This window comes from Thalassophryne amazonica, chromosome 11 (genome assembly GCF_902500255.1).
Source record: "Thalassophryne amazonica chromosome 11, fThaAma1.1, whole genome shotgun sequence".
NCBI lineage: Eukaryota > Metazoa > Chordata > Actinopteri > Batrachoidiformes > Batrachoididae > Thalassophryne > Thalassophryne amazonica.
The window spans coordinates 34,195,720-34,216,887 of NC_047113.1; the positions used below are offsets into that span (position 1 = coordinate 34,195,720).

The 21,168-nt window shown below is 40.8% G+C and overlaps 1 protein-coding gene across 1 annotated transcript in view; it reads left to right on the forward strand.

Annotated features, from left to right (window-relative positions):
• pdgfrb (platelet-derived growth factor receptor, beta polypeptide) overlaps positions 1–20,705 on the forward strand; it is an 87,891-nt gene extending 67,186 nt beyond the window's left edge. The window contains exons 15-23 of the mRNA XM_034181169.1: positions 6,737–6,893; positions 7,095–7,255; positions 7,709–7,821; positions 9,232–9,354; positions 9,558–9,669; positions 16,522–16,621; positions 16,699–16,804; positions 17,250–17,533; positions 19,781–20,705. Of these exons, the coding sequence (XP_034037060.1) occupies positions 6,737–6,893; positions 7,095–7,255; positions 7,709–7,821; positions 9,232–9,354; positions 9,558–9,669; positions 16,522–16,621; positions 16,699–16,804; positions 17,250–17,533; positions 19,781–19,928 (1,304 nt within the window). The 3' untranslated portion in view covers positions 19,929–20,705. The remainder of the gene's footprint in view (positions 1–6,736; positions 6,894–7,094; positions 7,256–7,708; positions 7,822–9,231; positions 9,355–9,557; positions 9,670–16,521; positions 16,622–16,698; positions 16,805–17,249; positions 17,534–19,780) is intronic.
• Positions 20,706–21,168: the final 463 nt, after the last annotated feature.

Genomic DNA, 21,168 nt, shown 5'->3' on the forward strand with positions numbered 1-21,168 from the left:
TCATCCATGTCTTTATGTCTGTAAGACAATCCTGCAGTTTAGCTAATTGGTGTGTGTCCTCTGGCTTCATGGATAGATAAAGCTGGTATCATCTGCGTAACAATGAAAATTTAAGCAATACCGTCTAATAATACTGCCTAAGGGAAGCATGTATAAAGTGAATAAAATTGGTCCTAGCACAGAACCTTGTGGAACTCCATAATTAACTTTAGTCTGTGAAGAAGATTCCCCATTTACATGAACAAATTGTAATCTATTAGACAAATATGATTCAAACCACCGCAGCGCAGTGCCTTTAATACCTATGGCATGCTCTAATCTCTGTAATAAAATTTTATGGTCAACAGTATCAAAAGCAGCACTGAGGTCTAACAGAACAAGCACAGAGATGAGTCCACTGTCCGAGGCCATAAGAAGATCATTTGTAACCTTCACTAATGCTGTTTCTGTACTATGATGAATTCTAAAACCTGACTGAAACTCTTCAAATAGACCATTCCTCTGCAGATGATCAGTTAGCTGTTTTACAACTACCCTTTCAAGAATTTTTGAGAGAAAAGGAAGGTTGGAGATTGGCCTATAATTAGCTAAGATAGCTGGGTCAAGTGATGGCTTTTTAAGTAATGGTTTAATTACTGCCACCTTAAAAGCCTGTGGTACATAGCCAACTAACAAAGATAGATTGATCATATTTAAGATCGAAGCATTAAATAATGGTAGGGCTTCCTTGAGCAGCCTGGTAGGAATGGGGTCTAATAAACATGTTGATGGTTTGGATGAAGTAACTAATGAAAATAACTCAGACAGAACAATCGGAGAGAAAGAGTCTAACCAAATACTGGCATCACTGAAAGCAGCCAAAGATAACGATACGTCTTTGGGATGGTTATGAGTAATTTTTCTCTAATAGTTAAAATTTTGTTAGCAAAGAAAGTCATGAAGTCATTACTAGTTAAAGTTAATGGAATACTCAGCTCAATAGAGCTCTGACTCTTTGTCAGCCTGGCTACAGTGCTGAAAAGAAACCTGGGGTTGTTCTTATTTTCTTCAATTAGTGATGAGTAGAAAGATGTCCTAGCTTTACGGAGGGCTTTTTATAGAGCAACAGACTCTTTTTCCAGGCTAAGTGAAGATCTTCTAAATTAGTGAGACGCCATTTCCTCTCCAACTTACGGGTTATCTGCTTTAAGCTACGAGTTTGTGAGTTATACCACGGAGTCAGACACTTCTGATTTAAAGCTCTCTTTTTCAGAGGAGCTACAGCATCCAAAGTTGTCTTCAATGAGGATGTAAAACTATTGACGAGATACTCTATCTCCCTTACAGAGTTTAGGTAGCTACTCTGCACTGTGTTGGTATATGGCATTAGAGAACATAAAGAAGGAATCATATCCTTAAACCTAGTTACAGCGCTTCTGAAAGACTTCTAGTGTAATGAAACTTATTCCCCACTGCTGTGTAGTCCATCAGAGTAAATGTAAATGTTATTAAGAAATGATCAGACAGAAGGGAGTTTTCAGGGAATACTGTTAAGTCTTCTATTTCCATACCATAAGTCAGAACAAGATCTAAGATATGATTAAAGTGGTGGGTGGACTCATTTACTTTTTGAGCAAAGCCAATAGAGTCTAATAATAGATTAAATGCAGTGTTGAGGCTGTCATTCTCAGCATCTGTGTGGATGTTAAAATCGCCCACTATAATTATCTTATCTGAGCTAAGCACTAAGTCAGACAAAAGGTCTGAAAATTCACAGAGAAACTCACAGTAACGACCAGGTGGACGATAGATAATAACAAATAAAACTGTTTTTTGGGACTTCCAATTTGGATGGACAAGACTAAGAGACAAGCTTTCAAATGAATTAAAGCTCTGTCTGGGTTTTGGATTAATTAATAAGCTGGAATGGAAGATTGCTGCTAATCCTCCACCCCGGCCCGTGCTACGAGCATTCTGACAGTTAGTGTGACTCGGGGGTGTTGACTCATTTAAACTAACATATTCATCCTGCTGTAACCAGGTTTCTGTTAGGCAGAATAAATCAATATGTTGATCAATTATTATATCATTTACCAACAGGGACTTAGAAGAGAGAGACCTAATGTTTAATAGACCACATTTAACTGTTTTAGTCTGTGGTGCAGTTGAAGGTGCTATATTATTTTTTCTTTTTGAATTTTTATGCTTAAATAGATTTTTGCTGGTTATTGGTAGTCTGGGAGCAGGCACCGTCTCTACGGGGATGGGGTAATGAGGGGATGGCAGGGGGAGAGAAGCTGCAGAGAGGTGTGTAAGACTACAACTCTGCTTCCTGGTCCCAACCCTGGATAGTCACGGTTTGGAGGATTTAAGAAAATTGGCCAGATTTCTAGAAATGAGAGCTGCTCCGTCCAAAGTGGGATGGATGCCGTCTCTCCTAACAAGACCAGGTTTTCCCCAGAAGCTTTGCCAATTATCTATGAAGCCCACCTCATTTTTTGGACACCACTCAGACAGCCAGCAATTCAAGGAGAACATGCGGCTAAACATGTCACTCCCGGTCCGATTGGGGAGGGGTCCAGAGAAAACTACAGAGTCCGACATTGTTTTTGCAAAGTTACACACCGATTTAATGTTAATTTTAGTGACCTCCGATTGGCGTAACCGGGTGTCATTACTGCCGACGTGAATTACAATCTTACCAAATTTACGCTTAGCCTTAGCCAGCAGTTTCAAATTTCCTTCAATGTCGCCTGCTCTGGCCCCCGGAAGACAATTGACTATGGTTGCTGGTGTCGCTAACTTCACATTTCTCAAAACAGAGTCGCCAATAACCAGAGTTTGATCCTCGGCGGGTGTGTCGTCGAGTGGGGAAAAACGGTTAGAGATGTGAACGGGTTGGCGGTGTACACGGGGCTTCTGTTTAGGGCTACGCTTCCTCCTCACAGTCACCCAGTCAGCCTGCTTTCCCGACTGCTCGGGATCTGCCAGGGGGGAACTAACGGCGGCTAAGCTACCTTGGTCCGCACCGACTACAGGGGCCTTGCTAGCTGTAGAATTTTCCACGGTGCGGAGCCGAGTCTCCAATTCGCCCAGCCTGGCCTCCAAAGCTACGAATAAGCTACACTTATTACAAGTACTATTACTGCTAAAGGAGGCCGAGGAATAACTAAACATTTCACACCCAGAGCAGAAAAGTGTGGGAGAGACAGGAGAAGCCGCCATGCTAAATCGGCTAAGAGCTAGTAGCTACGCTAAGCTAGCGGATTCCTAAAAACACGCAAAGTGAATAATGTGTAAATAATTTAGAGGTGATTCAGCAGAAGGAGTGCTTTAGTTAAGGCACGTAAAGATTACACTGGGAAACAAATCGTAATCTAGATAACTAGATCAATCTAACTGCGCAGATTAAACAGCTAACAGATACAGAAAAACACCGCTGTGCTCCGGAACAGGAAGTGATACAATACCGCAGTGAGAGCCAACCACCAGTAGAGGCAAGCAAGAGTTATTATATTTTAACCTGTCCATATTGTAAATATCAGAGTAACTTATCGTACATCTCACGGTGAGGTCATTTTATCTGATCACTCTCACATCCTGACAGTGTATATCACCCCGGCAGTGCAGCATTGAACTGAACAATGGTAGCCTTAGCTTTACCTGGCACTCAGTGCTTTTTTAGTTCTTGTTTTTAAGAGATGCTTGTTTGTTTTATTGCATGCCCTTCTGTCTACTCCTACTGTTCTATGCTGCGATGTGACACTGAAATTTCCGTATTGAGGGATGAATAAAGGCTTTATTTCTTTCTTTCTTTCTTTCAACTCCATTCAAATTTATTTATTTTGTATTTAGGTGCTTATTATTTGTCTTTGGGGGCAGCACAGTGGCTTAGTGGTTAACACTGTTGCCTCACAGTGAGAAGGTCATGGGTTCAATTCCCAGCTGTGGCCCTTCTGTGTGGAGTTTGCATGTTCTCCCCATGTTTGCGTGGGTTTCCTCCGGGTGCTCCGGTTTCCTCCCACATCCAAAGACATGCAGGTTAGGTGGATTGGAATCTTTAAAAACTGTCCGTAGGTGTGTGTGTGGGTGTGTCTGTGTTTGTCTATTTGTGGCCCTGCGACAGACAGGCGTCCTGTCCTGGGTGTACCCCACCTCGCGTTCTATGACTGCTGGGATAGGCTCCAGCCCCGCGACCCTTAATTGGACTAAGCGGTAGAAGATGAATGAATGAATGAATGAATGGAAACACCAGTTTTGATCTACATCTCAGTGATGTGAGAGGTCGCATTTTGGGCTTAAAGTACTCAAGGACCTCAGGTTTCTATTTGCTCCAATTGAAAATCTTTCCGAAAAATATCTGGAAACACCTATTTTGATGTTTGATACCAATGAAATGACTCCTTGCTGCATATCATGAACCAATTAAAGTTAGACAGTTAGTTTGGGGCTGAAATTGCACATAAACTTTACTCCAACTGAACATAGTTCTTTAAAATGTCTGGAACCACTTGATTTGACCTTTCACCTCAATAAAATCCAGGCATTAAACTGTATGTTGCGGACCCCAAGTTTCCACTTAATCCGTAGATCAAAACTGGTGTAAAATGTTCTCTTTTGAACTTTGCCCCAAATTTAATCACTCTTCCCTATATTCCAGTACAGTTCACAAACTAGTTTCAAGCTTGTCAGCTGCAAGTTTTACTAGCGTGATCATGAGCTTAGTTTCCAGCTAACAGTCCAGCAAACAGAACAAAGAGATGTGAGTGAAAATGTAACCATCTCGAACGCAATAACATACCAATTTGGTTACCTGTTAACACTGGCTGACACACACGATACACTTAAAAGGCCTTTCTAACATCTGACTGTGACATTGTAGCACATCATTGCAATTAAAATAACCTTTTGAAGAGGAGTTATAGAAATAAATCAGATGGTATTCACGGAGCACTTCATTCGAAATAATGTAATATTTGCTCTTGTTGTGAGTTCCCAGAGATGAGTATGATCTAGTGTACAAGTTGTTGTTGTTGTTGTTGTCCATCCGGCTGCTCCTGTTTTGTGGTCGGTGTTGCCACAGTGGATACAGCCAGATGATCTAGTGTACAAGTAACAGATTTAAAATTTAATACAGTAAATTATGAAATGTCCACATATATTAATCAAGATGACAGATGGAGACTTTTCATTATGTATGAAAACAATATATGCTCAACAAGTTTGTTTCTTACATTTCTAGTTGAACTCCTGAACACATCTATATACATAAAGGGCTACGTCTGTCTGTCTGTCTGTCTGGAATAAACTCCCAAACTATAATATGTAGCCCTAAAAACTATATATATATTCTGAATCATGACATGGGGAACAAACTGGTACCATTTTTTTCAAGGCTGAACTGAAAATGACGCCCAAAATAGCGATTTTTGTAAGACCATACACTGTTGTACCATGTGCGATAAACTCCCAAACTATAATATGTAGCAGTAAAAACTATACATATTCTGAATCCTCGTGACATGGGGAACAAACTGGTACCATTTCTTTTAAAGTTGAACTGAAAATTACCCCCAAAATAGCCATTTATGTAAGACCATACACTGTTGTACCATGTGCTTTTCATGCTGCCGCTTCTGTCTGTCTTTCTGTCTGTCCGGGATAAACTCCCAAACTATAATATGTAGCCCTAAAAACTATATTCTCAATCCTCATGACATGGGGAACAAACTGGTAACTTTTTTTTTTTTTTAATTTGAAATGAACATTACCCCCAAAATAGCCAGCTGTGGGTATGACCAGGCAGATTCAAATTTCCAGCCCTGTATATGTGTTGGCCATCTCTGTTTATTTAATCCCTTTCTACAGCACACTCAGCAAAACAACATGCTTAGGCTGAGGCTGTGGATATGACCAGGCAGATTCATATTTCCAGCCCTGTATATGTGTTGGCCATCTCTGTTTATTTAATCCCTTCCTTGAGCTACTTCATGTTCTCAACTGTTAAGCACCTGACTGTCCTGTACAACCCAGTTTACCTTCCTGTCTGAATACATTCATTTTATGTTTGTAAAATTGCAATGTAAAAACAGTGAAATACACCACTACCTCAATTTTGATTCATTGAGATTTACATTTACTGTTACCTACATTTTGTGTGTAATTTTGTTATAAATTTGATTGCAAAACAAAGCCTGCATGAAGGACTTCAAATGTGTTTGTCTTTTAACCAAGTATTTCTACTTAGTTTGGGGAGTCCACCTCTTATAGTTCTGCTGGACAAACTATATTTATAAGACATCAGCATTACAAAAACAAATGTTTGGCAATTGTTTTGATTAAAATAATTGGCATTTGGCTTATGTCTAAAACAGATTAACCCAGGCAGCGCCGGGTACCCCAGCTAGTGTTTTAATAAACATGAATAATATTGACCTATTTTCAGGTGAAACTGCTGATAGCTTCTGCACGATGTTGTAGTTTATAAAATTTCCATCTGTCTGATGGAGAAAACAGGTTTTCATTGTGTTATTTATGTGAAGCAGACAGAAGAGGAACATAATTAAATTTTGAGTTCAGACAAAGGATGAGCATGTTCATGTGACAGATGTCCTGAGCAGATCACGTGTGAACTCAGAGAAAAATTGTTGAATTTAATTGCCTTTTTGTTGTTAGTTTATCCTTTTTCTGTGAAGGCCTTCTCTATGTGGCTTTATGACGGCAAACATCCATCTCTCCCTCTTTGTTCATCCATCAGGTCCTCTGTACCTGGTGACAGAATACTGTCGTTATGGAGACCTGGTGGACTACCTGCACAAGAACAAGCACACCTTTCTGCAGTATCATGCCAAAAAAACCCCAGACACCAGCTGCCTCATCCCTCGAGGCAGCACGCCGCTCAGCCAGAGGAAAGGGTGAGGAGAACATCTTCTCTTAAAGCCATACAAAGGAGCATTTAATCCCCCTCCCCGCACGCACGCACACCTTATCACATTTAAGAAGCATCCTTTGTCATATACAATTTGATGTGGTCACAACCCATTAACATTTTTCAATTTGGCTCATTTTACTGTAAATTTCTTCTCTTTCTTTCCACCCACATTTTATGTCTCCAGCTACGTGTCTTTTGGAAGTGATGGAGGCTACATGGACATGACGAAAGACGAGCCCTCAGTCTATGTGCCCATGCAGGAGCAGATCGACAACATCAAATATGCAGACATCCAGCCCTCTCCATACGAGTCACCCTACCAGCAGGCCTTATATCAAGAACAAGGTTCGACCCCAGCTCTGGGTGCATGCGTACACACTCGCACGCATGTGTCTTCAATCTTAACCTTGTAAAACTTCTCCATATCTCTTACCACAACAAATATTCCCTTTTTCTGGAACTGACACTATGAAGGATGGAAATTTGTGAGGAGACAACATGAATGGGATAAAGCTGAAACGCAGTGTGACATCCTCACATCTGCTTAGTGACATTTTCTGCTTGTCAAAGAATGTGTGACAGCTGTTAAATCTGTCCACATCTCACATGAACAAGCACAGTTTGCTTTTTGAACAAAGCCTAGAGAGGTCTTACAGAGACATGCCACAGCATGGCATTCAATTTAAAGCTGTGGAGTCACAGGACACTGGGAGTTCCCCAAGCTAAGAAGATAATAATGTCTTCATTCATGGTGTCTTCCAATCCTCACCTTGTCTTTCTCTTGCCTGACTTCTTTAGGGAGCAGCCGAGTGGACCTGGTCATCAGTGACTCTCCTATTCTCACCTACAATGATCTTTTGGGTTTCAGCTATCAAGTTGCAAAGGGGATGGACTTCCTGGCTTCCAAGAACGTAGGATATTTAGAATCACATGCTGTTTATTTGCTGAACATGGCGGCACGCTGGTGAAAAAACATATATTCCAAGATCATGTTGCTCCACCATACAGTGGGTTTCAGTAACTGCCCCACTCAGATACAATATAAGATGCAATATATGCAGATTAAAAGCTATTAAAAACAATACAGCCTTATACTATACTGTATAAAGTTTTTATTATTTATTCATAAATAAAACTACATTTGAAAGGAAAAGAAAAGGCAGCATGAGGGCAACATCAACAACACTGCTAAAATTTTAGCAATATTATCCATATTTTCCTCAAAATGTAACAATAGAGACATGTTGTAGATTCCCTATGGATTTAGATGAGGTCACCCATGATGTGCCAAACTTAATCTGGTACTCTGATACTCTGTGTACTGCTATACAATGCTACTGGAACCTCAATTCCCCTGAGGGAGTCTTCCCAAGGGATTAATACATTTCTATCTAATCTAATCTAATCTATAGACATTCCTCCAGACCTTCACCTTGTTCCACCTCAATCATGGCCATTGTCTTGAGAGACAACTATGCTATACCTAGTCCATGAGCCTGTTCCAATTTTGACCAAATTAGTACCACTTATGGAAAATAAACAACACTTACAATCCAGCCTCTGTATGGCCTACACAGAAATAAATAGGTAGGGGTCAAAATTTAGAAATACTCCAACCATATTAAAAAGTACACAACATTATTTGATCACAAATATTTCAAAAAGGTGTAGTTTTGACTATTATGAGGTCAAAACAGCAATAATGGTGACAAAGGTCAGTTTCAGTTTGTAGTGGGACAAAACAATAGATTTGCTCCAATTTTGGTCATTGACCCCTGTCTGGCTATAGCTGCCACCCTGAGATGGCTCCCATACATTTCTGTAGACGGCTAGATGCAGCAACGTGCTGCACTAGCGCACGCTCCCAGACCTTACCTGTCAGGGTTCTGGTGGCTGATCTGAAGTTCAGCTGCGAACAATGGAATCTCAGTAAAATTGCAAACATGGTGAAACAGCTGCAGGCAGATAAAGCTGCAGGGATTTGTGGTATTGGAGCTGAACAATGGAAAAAATATCTCGCTTCTTCTTCTTTCCTACTTCTTCATTTTCCACATTGTGTTGGCAGTGATATTTTTGTACGTTACTAAGCACATATCAACCACAAAACTAGTAGAAAATAAACCCCAAATATATTTTATTGTGATTTTATAAAATACGCTCATAACTGCAGTTTACCATGAGGTTTGGTTCTCTGTCGCCCTCTCTGTGTTGTTGCTAGATGACAATTGTCTCAAACATTTCATATTCTCTCTGTCTAGTATTTGCTTTTTAATGGGTGTTATTTAATTGAGACTGTATTTGTTGTCTTTATGTCATCACAGTGTGTCCATCGTGACCTCGCTGCCAGGAACGTGTTGATCTGTGAGGGCAAGCTGGTCAAGATCTGTGACTTTGGCCTCGCCAGAGACATCATGCACGATTCCAACTACATCTCTAAAGGCAGCGTAAGTTCCAGTCTTACTGCACAGATCATGCACAAATATCATGTTACATGACAGTATTTCTAAAGGAACTGTGCATGTGCTCAATATGATACTGCAAACAGATTTCTTGACTTTTATATCCCTACTGGCTAATGTTTAAAAATGTCTCTTGAATGTAATTTTGCTTGTTTGTTTTTGTTTTCTGGCGGTGTGGGCTCTTTCAGACTTTTCTGCCGTTGAAGTGGATGGCACCAGAAAGCATTTTCCATAATCTTTACACCACTTTGAGTGATGTGTGGTCATATGGCATTCTTCTTTGGGAGATTTTCACACTGGGTGAGTCCACATACATACACACATGCAGTATAAAAAGATCTGATTCCTATTCACTGGGTGCCACAAGCATTTACCAAGGATTACTAAAAGTCACACGGCTGTTCTTCTGAAATAAGTCTGGGCCAGTGACTGTGCACAGCAAAATCTACCATTTGAAATTAGATTTATGGACATAATTTGGAATTATACCAACTTTCAAAATGATTATGTTCTAATGTACATGACAAGCATATGATGTGGACGTGTTCAGCAGGTAGCAGTCAAACTACACGTAAACTAAACCTCAACTGTTCTGAATTTATCAATATCCATCCAGCATTCACTAACCATCCAGCAGGTGGCAGACATGCCTATGAGATATTAAACAGGCACAGCAAAGATGCTTTTTGAGCTGGTGCATCAAAGTTCTCAGTGAACTAATAAGTTCTTCCTCATTATGCATTCTTTTTAATCTGGTGGGTTGCCGGATATCAGCATTTGTCATTTGAATTACTGTCTATCTATACAATCTGGCTGGGATGGACTCACTCACTCACTCACTCATCTACAGTTTTATTGTTGAAGCCTTTAACTGTTACCAACACAGGGGAAAACACTATGCTATCATATTTTAGTTCATATTGTTTTTGATCAAATAAAATAATTATAATTTTTGTTCAGGAATATGACAATCCAGCTCCTTGAATTATATTTTTGCAGTGTTGCTGAACATATTATGGCATTTGGCACCCATTAGTTTGTCTGTTTTAGCACAATAAGAGTAGCGTCCAAAATAATAATAATAATAATAATAATCCTTCTGCCATCTGAGTCACTCTTTTCGCTTTCTACTCATGTGTCTGTCCCTTAATGTGGCCCAACCAAGTATTTCACAGGAAACTGTGCCTGTTGCCATGGCTAAACAAAACCAGATTTGCTCATTGATTCAACAAATCAAATTCTCTGCTTGACTACAGTTGAATTACAATGAAGGAAATTTTTAAAGCCTCCCACAGAAGCGACATTGCCAGGAAGTGAAGAAACTACATTTTTGCTAAAATGTAATCTTGTTCTCTTCATGTATTTAGTCAGGATTGACGTGTCAGTAAATGTACTTCCATTCCATTGCCAGACTCTTATTCATAGACTTTTCCTCAGCATTCAATACCATCCAACCTGTTCTGCTTGCTGATAGGCTCTTCCATCATTTTAAACTTGATCCTGATCTGATTAGTTGGATAACTGACTTTTTAACTTAGAGGTCACAGTGTGTGAGAGTTAACGGTGTTCTTTCTAGTGTGCTCTCCTCTTCCACCAGGGCTGCTGCTTGTCACCCCTGCTCTTTATTTTGTACACTGAGTGCCATAGCAGCTTCAGTAACAGACACATCCTAAAGTTTGCTGACGATACGGTTATTGTTAGTCTTCTTTGTTAGATGAGCAGGACCATGGGCCTGCTATTGATGACTTTTTTTCCTGGTGTGATGAGTCTTTTCTGGAGTTGAATGTGTCAAACACTAAAGATATGATTATTGATTTTAGCAAATCTACCTCTTTTCCATCACCAACTGTTATCAGAGGTGCTGATGTTGAGATGGTGGAGAGCTACAAATATCTGGGTGTGGTCCTTGATATTAAACTTTGCTTTGAACCTCATGTTGATGTTACCTCCAAAAAGGTTCAGCAAAGATTATTCTTTTTAAGGAAGATGATAACGTTCCATGTTTCTTCTAAGATGATGACTCTCTTTTGTATTGTTGCATGGTTTGGAAACTTGAACTGTTCCAATAAGAGTCATCTCGGTAGTCTTGTTAAAACTGATGGAAAAATCTCAGGAAGTCAGCAGGCCGGGGTACTGTCTGTCTATAACTGATAGGTCCTGAGGAAGGCTAATGCTATTCTGGATTGTCTGTTGTGGTTGGCGTGCCTGGCTGGCTTTTGTGTCTTTTGTTTCTGTCTTTTGGTTTTCCTCCCAGGTGGTGCGCATTTGGGACTGAGTGGCTGTGTAGCTGAGTTTATCAGGACCTCACCCTGATCACCTGAGGCTGATCACCTGCGGCTCGTCAGGACTCACAGCTGTGGTGCATCTACATGGATTGGAACATGGTGGCATTTAAGACTGGAGTACACAGTGTGTATTTGCCAGAGACTCGACCTTGTGACCAGACGGGTGAGATCGTCGTCTCTAGAGCCATCTCATCATCAGTGGATGCAGAGAACGTCCAGGTTTGATGCATGGTCTGTGAAAGAGGAGGGGGTGAGGTCTCACGCTCGTCAGCACACTTCCTGAGGTACGTTAGATTTTGTGACTAACATTTATACAGTCAGTAAATGTGGTGTCCCTCACACCTTATTATATTGAGCTGTATGTTAGTCGTTTAAATCAGCTTCCACTGCAGTGGAGTTTTGTGAACGGGGTGTTCTATGCCTGCAGGGTGGGAAGCTGATTTGCAATTAAGCCAGGAAGTGTTTGCTGTTTGTACGCCTTTGAGCGTTCTCTCTGTGTGTTGAGTGTGGACTCACATAATGATTTCTTCTTTCACAGACTCGGTTTGTCGCGGCCACCTGGGGGGTGTCGGCGGGGTCCTTGGGTCCGAACAGTTTTCTGGCTCCGGACCGTTAGCGCTGCTGGGAGCGCACCGCAATCCACCACGCCAGACCGCGCACTCTTTTGTTGTTTTCGTATCACTTCACTGTTATGTTTATTAAACTCTGTTATCCTTTGTACCGTGCTCTGCTTATTTCATACTGGGTCCTTCAAACGCTGGTCGGTTCTCCGGGCTGCGTCCGACACATAACATTGTCCTAATCATCCACTGAAAAAAGAGTTTGAGCTTTTGCCCTCAGGCTGTCATTTTAGGGCTCCTATGAGGAGGACTAAAAGATTTCAGGTCTCGTTTATCCCCAGTGCAATTTTATTACTTAATGGCAATTATCCCTTAGGTGCTCTTGTTTTTCTTGCGCTACTATTGCTTATTTGCACGTCCACACATTGCACTTCTGCAATACTTTGTAGCGTTTTTTTTTTTCCAGCTTTGGCATGAATTCTGGATTGAACATTTGACATTTGATAGTAATTTTGTGTATGTGTATGGTGCTTTTTAATATTGTATTGTTTTCATTATGTCTGATTTTAGGCTCATAATTGGGTCTTATTTTTACTATTAATATTGTTATATTATTGTCATTGTGTACCTTGTCTTTTGTGTGCTCCTGCTGCAACATTAATTTCCCTTTACGGGACAGTAAAGAAATTCTGATTCTGATTCACTTTTTTTCCAGACAAGGTAAGCATTCAGTGATACCTATATATTACCCACTATGGAGTAATCACAGCCAGGGATGCCGGAAAGGGGAGAATGAGAAGGATTCTAAGGGCCCATGACTGACAGGGGCCCAGAGGGGACCCTAATGCAAATATAATACTCACAAAATAATATGGTGGGGGGGGGGGGGGTGGTTAGTAAGATTTCTTTTCATGGGACCCAAAATCTCTGGCAACGCCCCTGACCACAGCAGGAATCCAGAGATCTCACTTAATACCACCTGGGGTAGAGGCCACATTGGTATAACAAACTACAACCCTCCAAATAAATTTTCTAAAATAGCAACACATAACATGAATTAATACTCTAGCAAATGTAATGTTCCATGTCTGATTGTAAGTACATATGAGTTGCTTGAAGATTTTACGAGGTCTAAATCTCATTCGTCACAGCGGAGGTTCAAAATCCACCTTTTTTGGCTGATGGTATTGTTAATGTTTTTTTAATCAGCCACCTTCTCACGATTTTTTGGAAGTACCATGAAAACAAAGGAGACACTTTATAGCATATGCATGCATAAGACTGTGTTATCAAAAACAAACACACAATCCAGCTTCTGTAAGCAACAAGCAACCATTGTCTGTGCAGCATGAATCAGCTTTTCATTGGACTTTCCCAATTATTTATTACAGATCTGCGTCATTATTCTAGTCCATGAGCCCAAAGCCAATTTTAAAATAATCTGTACCACTTAAGCGGACACAACAACACTTACAATCCAGCCTCAGTGTTCCAATAGCCTACACTAAAATATGTAAGATATTAGTATCTATCATATAAGTCCAATCATATTGAAAAGTATACCACATTATGTGTCTGATTATAACTGCCCCAAAATGGTATAGTTTGGATTATCTGTGACTGAATGTCATGCCGTTTTGGGGTAAAAACAGCATGGATGTTAAGCCCCCATCACACATAGCAAGAATGTGCCGGAGCCATGCCCGACATGACAACTATTGCCATAATCCAAAGCAGTCGGGAGGAAAAAAGGCGTGGCCAGCAATGTCAGAGCGCAGACAGACTGCCTCGTCCACACCTGTCATACTGCGTCGAGAGCGTATGTAGATGACATAGACTGCTGTCAGATGGCCATAAAAGGCGCTGCAGACTGCCCAATCTCCAAATGTCTGGATGGCAAACACGGACCGGAGGGCTGTGTTCCTCACGCGCACGTACGCACGAGTGTGTAGTGCGCGTGTGTGTGTGGTGCATGTGCACTCCGCACACACGTGTGGGGCTGCAATTATCACTCAGCCTCGTGTGTGTGTGTGTGTGCGCGCATAACACTGCATGGGCCACTAAGCGAGCGAGCGGGGGGCACTGGACAGCTTCACTCAAAGTTTGCTGGCAGTTGGGCCATGCAGTCCCTCAGACAGAGTGCCTTTCCAGGGAACTTTCTTTTTTCTTATTTGTCCACTTCAAGAGCACAGCGCAACTCTGGACACCTCGATGGTTGGATTATCACATGGAATTAATTTTTTTCTTTTGGGTGAGAGGATTTTAACCACAGGCTGCTGTCTCGGCTTCATGTCCATGTCCATGCTTTGAAACACTCCTGGACCGCTGTTGGAGGTGAGATTCATATTTATTAATGCTGTCATGGCCTGACACAAGTTCCACGTCATCTCTCTTACAGAGTTAGAAGTTGATCATATATTACAGCATGGGATCCGTCCAGTTCCGAGCCTAACGCGTGCAATGACACTTTACTGCGCACCATGGTGAGGCACAGCTGCCAATGTTATATGCAGTTATGATGGAGACAATAATTCACATTATTTAAGTCACCCATGGGAAGGAATGGACAAATATCTGTACAGTAAGGTCTACTGTGGATATAACAGCCTGTTCAGATTTGCCACAGCATACGCACAGTAGTGCACAGAGCTTTCGGTTTGATAGCCGCTGTTCACATTCACTGTACGTGATAATAATTCATAATTATTGTCATGATGAAGCGTGACACATACATTCCAACAGTTGCTTTGTGCTCTGGGAAAGGTGGGATGGACATTATTATACATGGCATGTGCAGGCCATACCGGCAGGCTTTGCAGTGCTAGATCCATCTCGAGGTTCCCTCGTATGCACTCAAATCATTTTGGATCCCATTTTGCCACCATCAGAACATGTAAATTGCGGTCAGATGGTCCTCAGTATGCACATGGACAAAGTAATGGTCAAACCAGGTTAACATCCATTGGATTATGTGTAACCCGTAACATGTTAACTAAATCAAATCAATTTTATTTATATAGCGCCAAATCACAACAAACAGTTGCCCCAAGGCACTTTATATTGTAAGGCAAAAGCCATACAATAATTACAGAAAAACCCCAACGGTCAAAACGACCCCCTGTGAGCAAGCACTTGGCGACAGTGGGAAGGAAAAACTCCCTTTTAACAGGAAGAAACCTCCAGCAGAACCAGGCTCAGGGAGGGGCAGTCTTCTGTTGGGGCTGAGGGGAGAGAATCAGGAAAAAGACATGCTGTGGAAGAGAGCAGAGATCAATCACTAATGATTAAATGCAGAGTGGTGCATACAGAGCAAAAAGAGAAAGAAACACTCAGTGCATCATGGGAACCCCCCAGCAGTCTAAGTCTATAGCAGCATAACTAAGGGATGGTTCAGGGTCACCTGATCCAGCCCTAACTATAAGCTTTAGCAAAAAGGAAAGTTTTAAGCCTAATCTTAAAAGTAGAGAGGGTGTCTGTCTCCCTGATCCGAATTGGGAGCTGGTTCCACAGGAGAGGAGCCTGAAAGCTGAAGGCTCTGCCTCCCATTCTACTCTTACAAACCCTAGGAACTACAAGTAAGCCTGCAGTCTGAGAGCGAAGCGCTCTATTGGGGTGATATGGTACTAAGAGGTCCCTAAGATAAGATGGGACCTGATTATTCAAAACCTTGTACTAAGAGGTCCCTAAGATAAGATGGGACCTGATTATTCAAAACCTTATAAGTAAGAAGAAGAATTTTAAATTCTATTCTAGAATTATTAGGAAGCCAATGAAGAGAGGCCAACTAAGCATAACAGACAGTGCAAACTACTCCTTCTTAACACCATATTAGCTCAACCAATAATGTACATCACTTTTTGCCAAAATTTGAACAACCTTTGACCTCTGTACAAACTAAAATTGACCTTTGTCACCATTAGTACTGTTTTTACCCCATAGTTCCACAATATTTAGTCATTATAGACAGTACAAACTATAGCTTTTCAGAATATTTATGCCCCCTCATTGACCCCTACCTGGCTATAGCTGACACCCTGGGAAGGTTATGATACATTATAGACCATGGTGTACTGAGGCTGGATTATCAGTGTTGCTTCATCCCATTAAATGTTACAGAAAATCTGCTTGGCCCATGGACAAGTCAGAAACCTCACCCAAATCTCAGGTAAAATATGAATGAATCTATGGGTCACCTTGGAAAGCAAACATGTCCAAAGTATTCTATTTGTTTTGGGGATTATAAAAATAATAGTCACTCTAAGCGCTTAGATTAGTTTTAATGTGATTTGTAATTTTTTTTTTTCCAGGAGGTACTCCATACCCTGATTTGCCCATGAATGAGTTGTTCTACAATGCATTGAAGAGAGGCTACCGAATGTCCAAACCCACTCATGCTTTTGATGAAGTGTAAGTGTCCCCCTAGTATAAAATGTTTTCAGTATTTGGTTGTTAAGGATTTAAGAATTATATTGTTTGTTTTATAGGTATGACATCATGAGGAAGTGCTGGGATGAGAAGTTCGAGAAGAGGCCTGAGTTCTCCTTTCTTGTCCACAGTGTTGGGAACATGTTGGCAGACAGCTATAAAAAGGTATTTTATTAATGTCACCTCTGGAAATATCACCAAACCAAGTGTAACTCTCCAGCCATAATACTCTGATATATGTTCACAATCATCTGCAAATGTTGCTTCTGTTTACGGAAAGGACAACTCAACATTATTGTTTTAAAAGTACTATATATGCTCATGCATATACTGGTATAGTAAATTTTCAGAGAAAATAAGTATTATTTTTAAAAGTATTGCATTTATTATTTCTTATTAATGATTCATTCATAGTATGAAAAAGTCAATAGATACATATCACATCCTTAAGAAAAAATCTTGAGATTTTAAATAAACAGCACATTGCACTACACAAAAAATTAAAAAGGTAAACATTGAGCGTATTTGATCCTCATATTGCTGTTTAATTCCAGGCACATAATTAATTCCAAATTGCTCATATAATTAGACTATTATCTCCTACCAACAGAGATACAACCAAGTCAATGACAACTTCTTGAAGAGTGACCATCCAGCAGTGGCTCGCACCAAACTTCGACTGTCATCACCGTTTCCGATTGGCAACCCATCTTTTGGCAATCCCACCTTTCCACTGGATCCTTACAACCAGACCCCAAGCCCTGGAGATGACAGACAAGAATCAGAGGCACATGAAGTCACGAATTTATACAATGAGTACATCATTCCAATCCCAGATCCAAAGCCGGAGGAGGCTTATGGAGACGTGGACATGCCATCAGAGAGTCCTGCAAGGTACAGACGCACCGACGATGTACAGGAGCATTGTTGACATACATATGCACCGACAACGCGCATGCATACTGATGACATACAGACACACCGACAATGTACAGGCATACTGACAACATCCAGACGCACCGATAACGTACAGGCGCACTGACACACCGATAATGTATAGGCGTACTGTTGACATACATATGCACCGACAATGCACATGCATACTGACAACATACAGACGCACCAACAATGTACAGGCGTACTGACGGCATACGCACTGACAACATACAGGGGTACCGACGACATATGCACCGGCAACGTACAGGCGTACTGACGACATACAGATGCACTGACAACATACAGGCGCACTGACAACGTACAGATGCACTGACGACGTACAGACGCATCGACAATGTACAGGCATACTGATGACATACAGACGCTCCGACAATGTACAGGCGTACTGACGACATACATACGCTCTGACAATGTACAGGCGTACTGACAACATACAGACACTCCGACAATGTCCAGGCGTACTGACGGCATACATACACTCTGACAATGTACAGGCGTACTGACGCCATACAGATGCACCGGCAATGTACAGGTGTACTGACGACATACAGGCGCACTGACAATGTACAGGCGTACTGACAACATACAGATGCTCCGACAATGTACAGGTGTACTGACGACATACAGGCGCACTGACAATGTACAGGCGTCCTGACAACATACAGATGCTCCGACAATGTACAGGTGTACTGACGACATACAGGCGCACTGACAATGTACAGGCGTACTGACAACATAGACGCACCAACAATGTACAGGTGTACTGACGACATACATATGCTCTGACAATGTCCAGGCGTACTGACGCCATACAGACGCACCGACAATGTACAGGCATACTGACAACATAGACACACCCGCAATGTACAGGCATACTGATGACATACATACACTCTGACAATGTACAGGTGTACTGACACCATACAGATGTATCGACAATGTACAGGCGTACTGACAACATAGATGTACCGACAATGTACAGGCATACTGACAACATACAGATGCTCCGACAATGTACAGGTGTACTGGCAACATAGATGCACAGACAATGTACAGTTGTACTCACGACATACAGACGCTCCGAGAATGTACAGGTGTACTGACGACATACAGACGCTTCGACAATGTACAGGCGCACTGACGACATACAGGTGCACCGACAATGTACAGGTGTACTGACAACATACAGACGCTCCGACAATGTACAGGTGTACTGACAACATACAGACGCTCCAACAATGTACAGGTGTACTGACAACCAGGGTTGGGCAGGATTAGTTTGAAATGTAATCCAAAAGTAATCAGATTACAAGTAATCCAAATGTATGTACATACATACATGTAATCCACATGTATTCTTTCAAAGTAATCCTACCCAACCTTGCTGACAACATAGACGCACCGACAATGTCCAGGCGTGCTGACAACACACATATTCTCTGACAATGTACAGGCATACTGACGCTATACAGACGCACCGACAATGTACAGGCGTACTGACAACATACAAACGCATCAACAACATAATGAAGCATTGACAACATACTGACACAGAGGTACCCAAATTTTCTGTGGAATGGCCACGAATAGTCTGGCTGGAGGGCAACATACCAAAAATACATGTTGATGTTCTGTGAATTACACGAATTTGATGAACTTTCATTACAATTAAATAAGCTATGGTGGCAGCACTCAAACCAAGAATGCCCACCTGTGCCTCCTTGTGTATCAGGAAGGACATCTGGTATAAAATGTGTGCCAGATTTAACAAGTGGACCACACCGGATCAAAATAAAGCAGGAGAAGCCAAAATAAGTTATATTTGACAGAAAATCAATGTTTTGAATTCCATACAAAATTTTTTAAAACTCTACTTTTTCATTTGGCAATTTATTAATTTGCTGACAGTTTTTCAGTTGCCATGGCGTAGCGAAACAAAAGGAATGTGGATCCATGCGGCCCGGAAGGACCATGTTGTCCAGCTGTGGTTTAAATATAAAGTGTGTGTACTTACAATTGTAGTTTATATGAACTTGAATAATTTAATAGAGCTGCAGTCAAAAGATATATGTGAACTAATTTCAACTATTTAAGTTCTAATAACATTTTTTTGAATGGTCACTTTGATATTTCTGTCCATGCACAGTGTGAAATCACATTTTGTTTTTCTTGTCCTGTCCTCAGCTCTCTGGCTCTGGAGGAAGAAACTGACTCCGTGTCTGAGGACACGGCAGAAACTCTGCCAGAGGAGGACCGGCTGGAGGAGAACAGTGAACGAGACGCTTTGCTGGGCTTCACCGGGACGCCCGAGGTGGAAGATAGCTTCCTGTAACCATGGCAACATTGGCAGGACAGATCTTTTATTTGGGGGAATTGTTTAGAACACGTGAAAGGGAATGTGACTAAAGTAGAATGTAGCAAAATTCACTGAGAAGGCAATCTTTGTCACTAAGCACAGTTAAGGTTTTGTCCCTTCTGAGTTGTTTATCACACTTTGTACCTCTAAATCCACACAACAACAAAAAAAACCTGAAATTAAGCATCGTTGTTGTTGTTGGAGATTTTATGTGACATATGGTACTTTATTCACACAGCCCTAGAATTAGTTTGCAGTAGATAAAGGTTTCTCTTTACTGACTCAATTCAACAACACATAACTTTTACTGTCAGTTTATCACGTTGTAAATCAAGTGCTCCTGTTTTTACTCATTATTTGACTTATTTTAAGGATTTCTGACCAACATCTGTTTTACATGTAGAATAAATGCACGATAAATTAGATGAATATAAATGTAATTTTTGAAAAGCATCTTCAGTAATTTTCTATTACAGTTTTGCACTTTATTTAGATAAATTAGGTTAATAAAAAACTAAATATATGACTTTGTATTGCTTTGAAGTTAGAATAATGCAACTGAGAGTCATCAGGATTGTTTAACCTACATGTGTAACTGTAAAGTGAATATGAACAGATTCTGTGATGATTTCTGACTCAAGTGAAAATACTGCATACAGCATATCACTGCCTGAGAACAAAATGCTACAGATGTGTGTCTTTTTTAAATTTTGCAGCAATGTGGGTTGGAAGATATGAAGGGATACTATACTTTAAACAAAAACTAGATATCATCTGTGTACATGCTCTAAATATTATACTTTTATCTTTATTTGTTTTATATAATGTTAACTTACACTATGTGTACTTTCATTATTTGGTTCACCATTTAAAGGGGTCATTGTGCAAAATCAGTGTAGATCTCATTTTACAGTTAAATGTAGTTGTGGTTTCATATTAAACATATTCCAAGCTCCACAATTCTGTCTGTGAATATAGAGACTACTCTGTATTATAAGCAAAATGCAGACCTGGAATGGCTCTTTTTAGACTTCTGTGACGTATGTCATGGAAGTCCATCTCTGAGCTCTTTGCTCTGATACACACCCTCTGAACTCTGTATGACACACCCACACAGTCTGTGGAAGAGCAACAGAGAGAAAAGAACTAAGGGGGCGTGGCAAGCAGTAGTTCTTTTCCATTTCAGTTAATCAATCAAAGTTTATTTATATAGCCC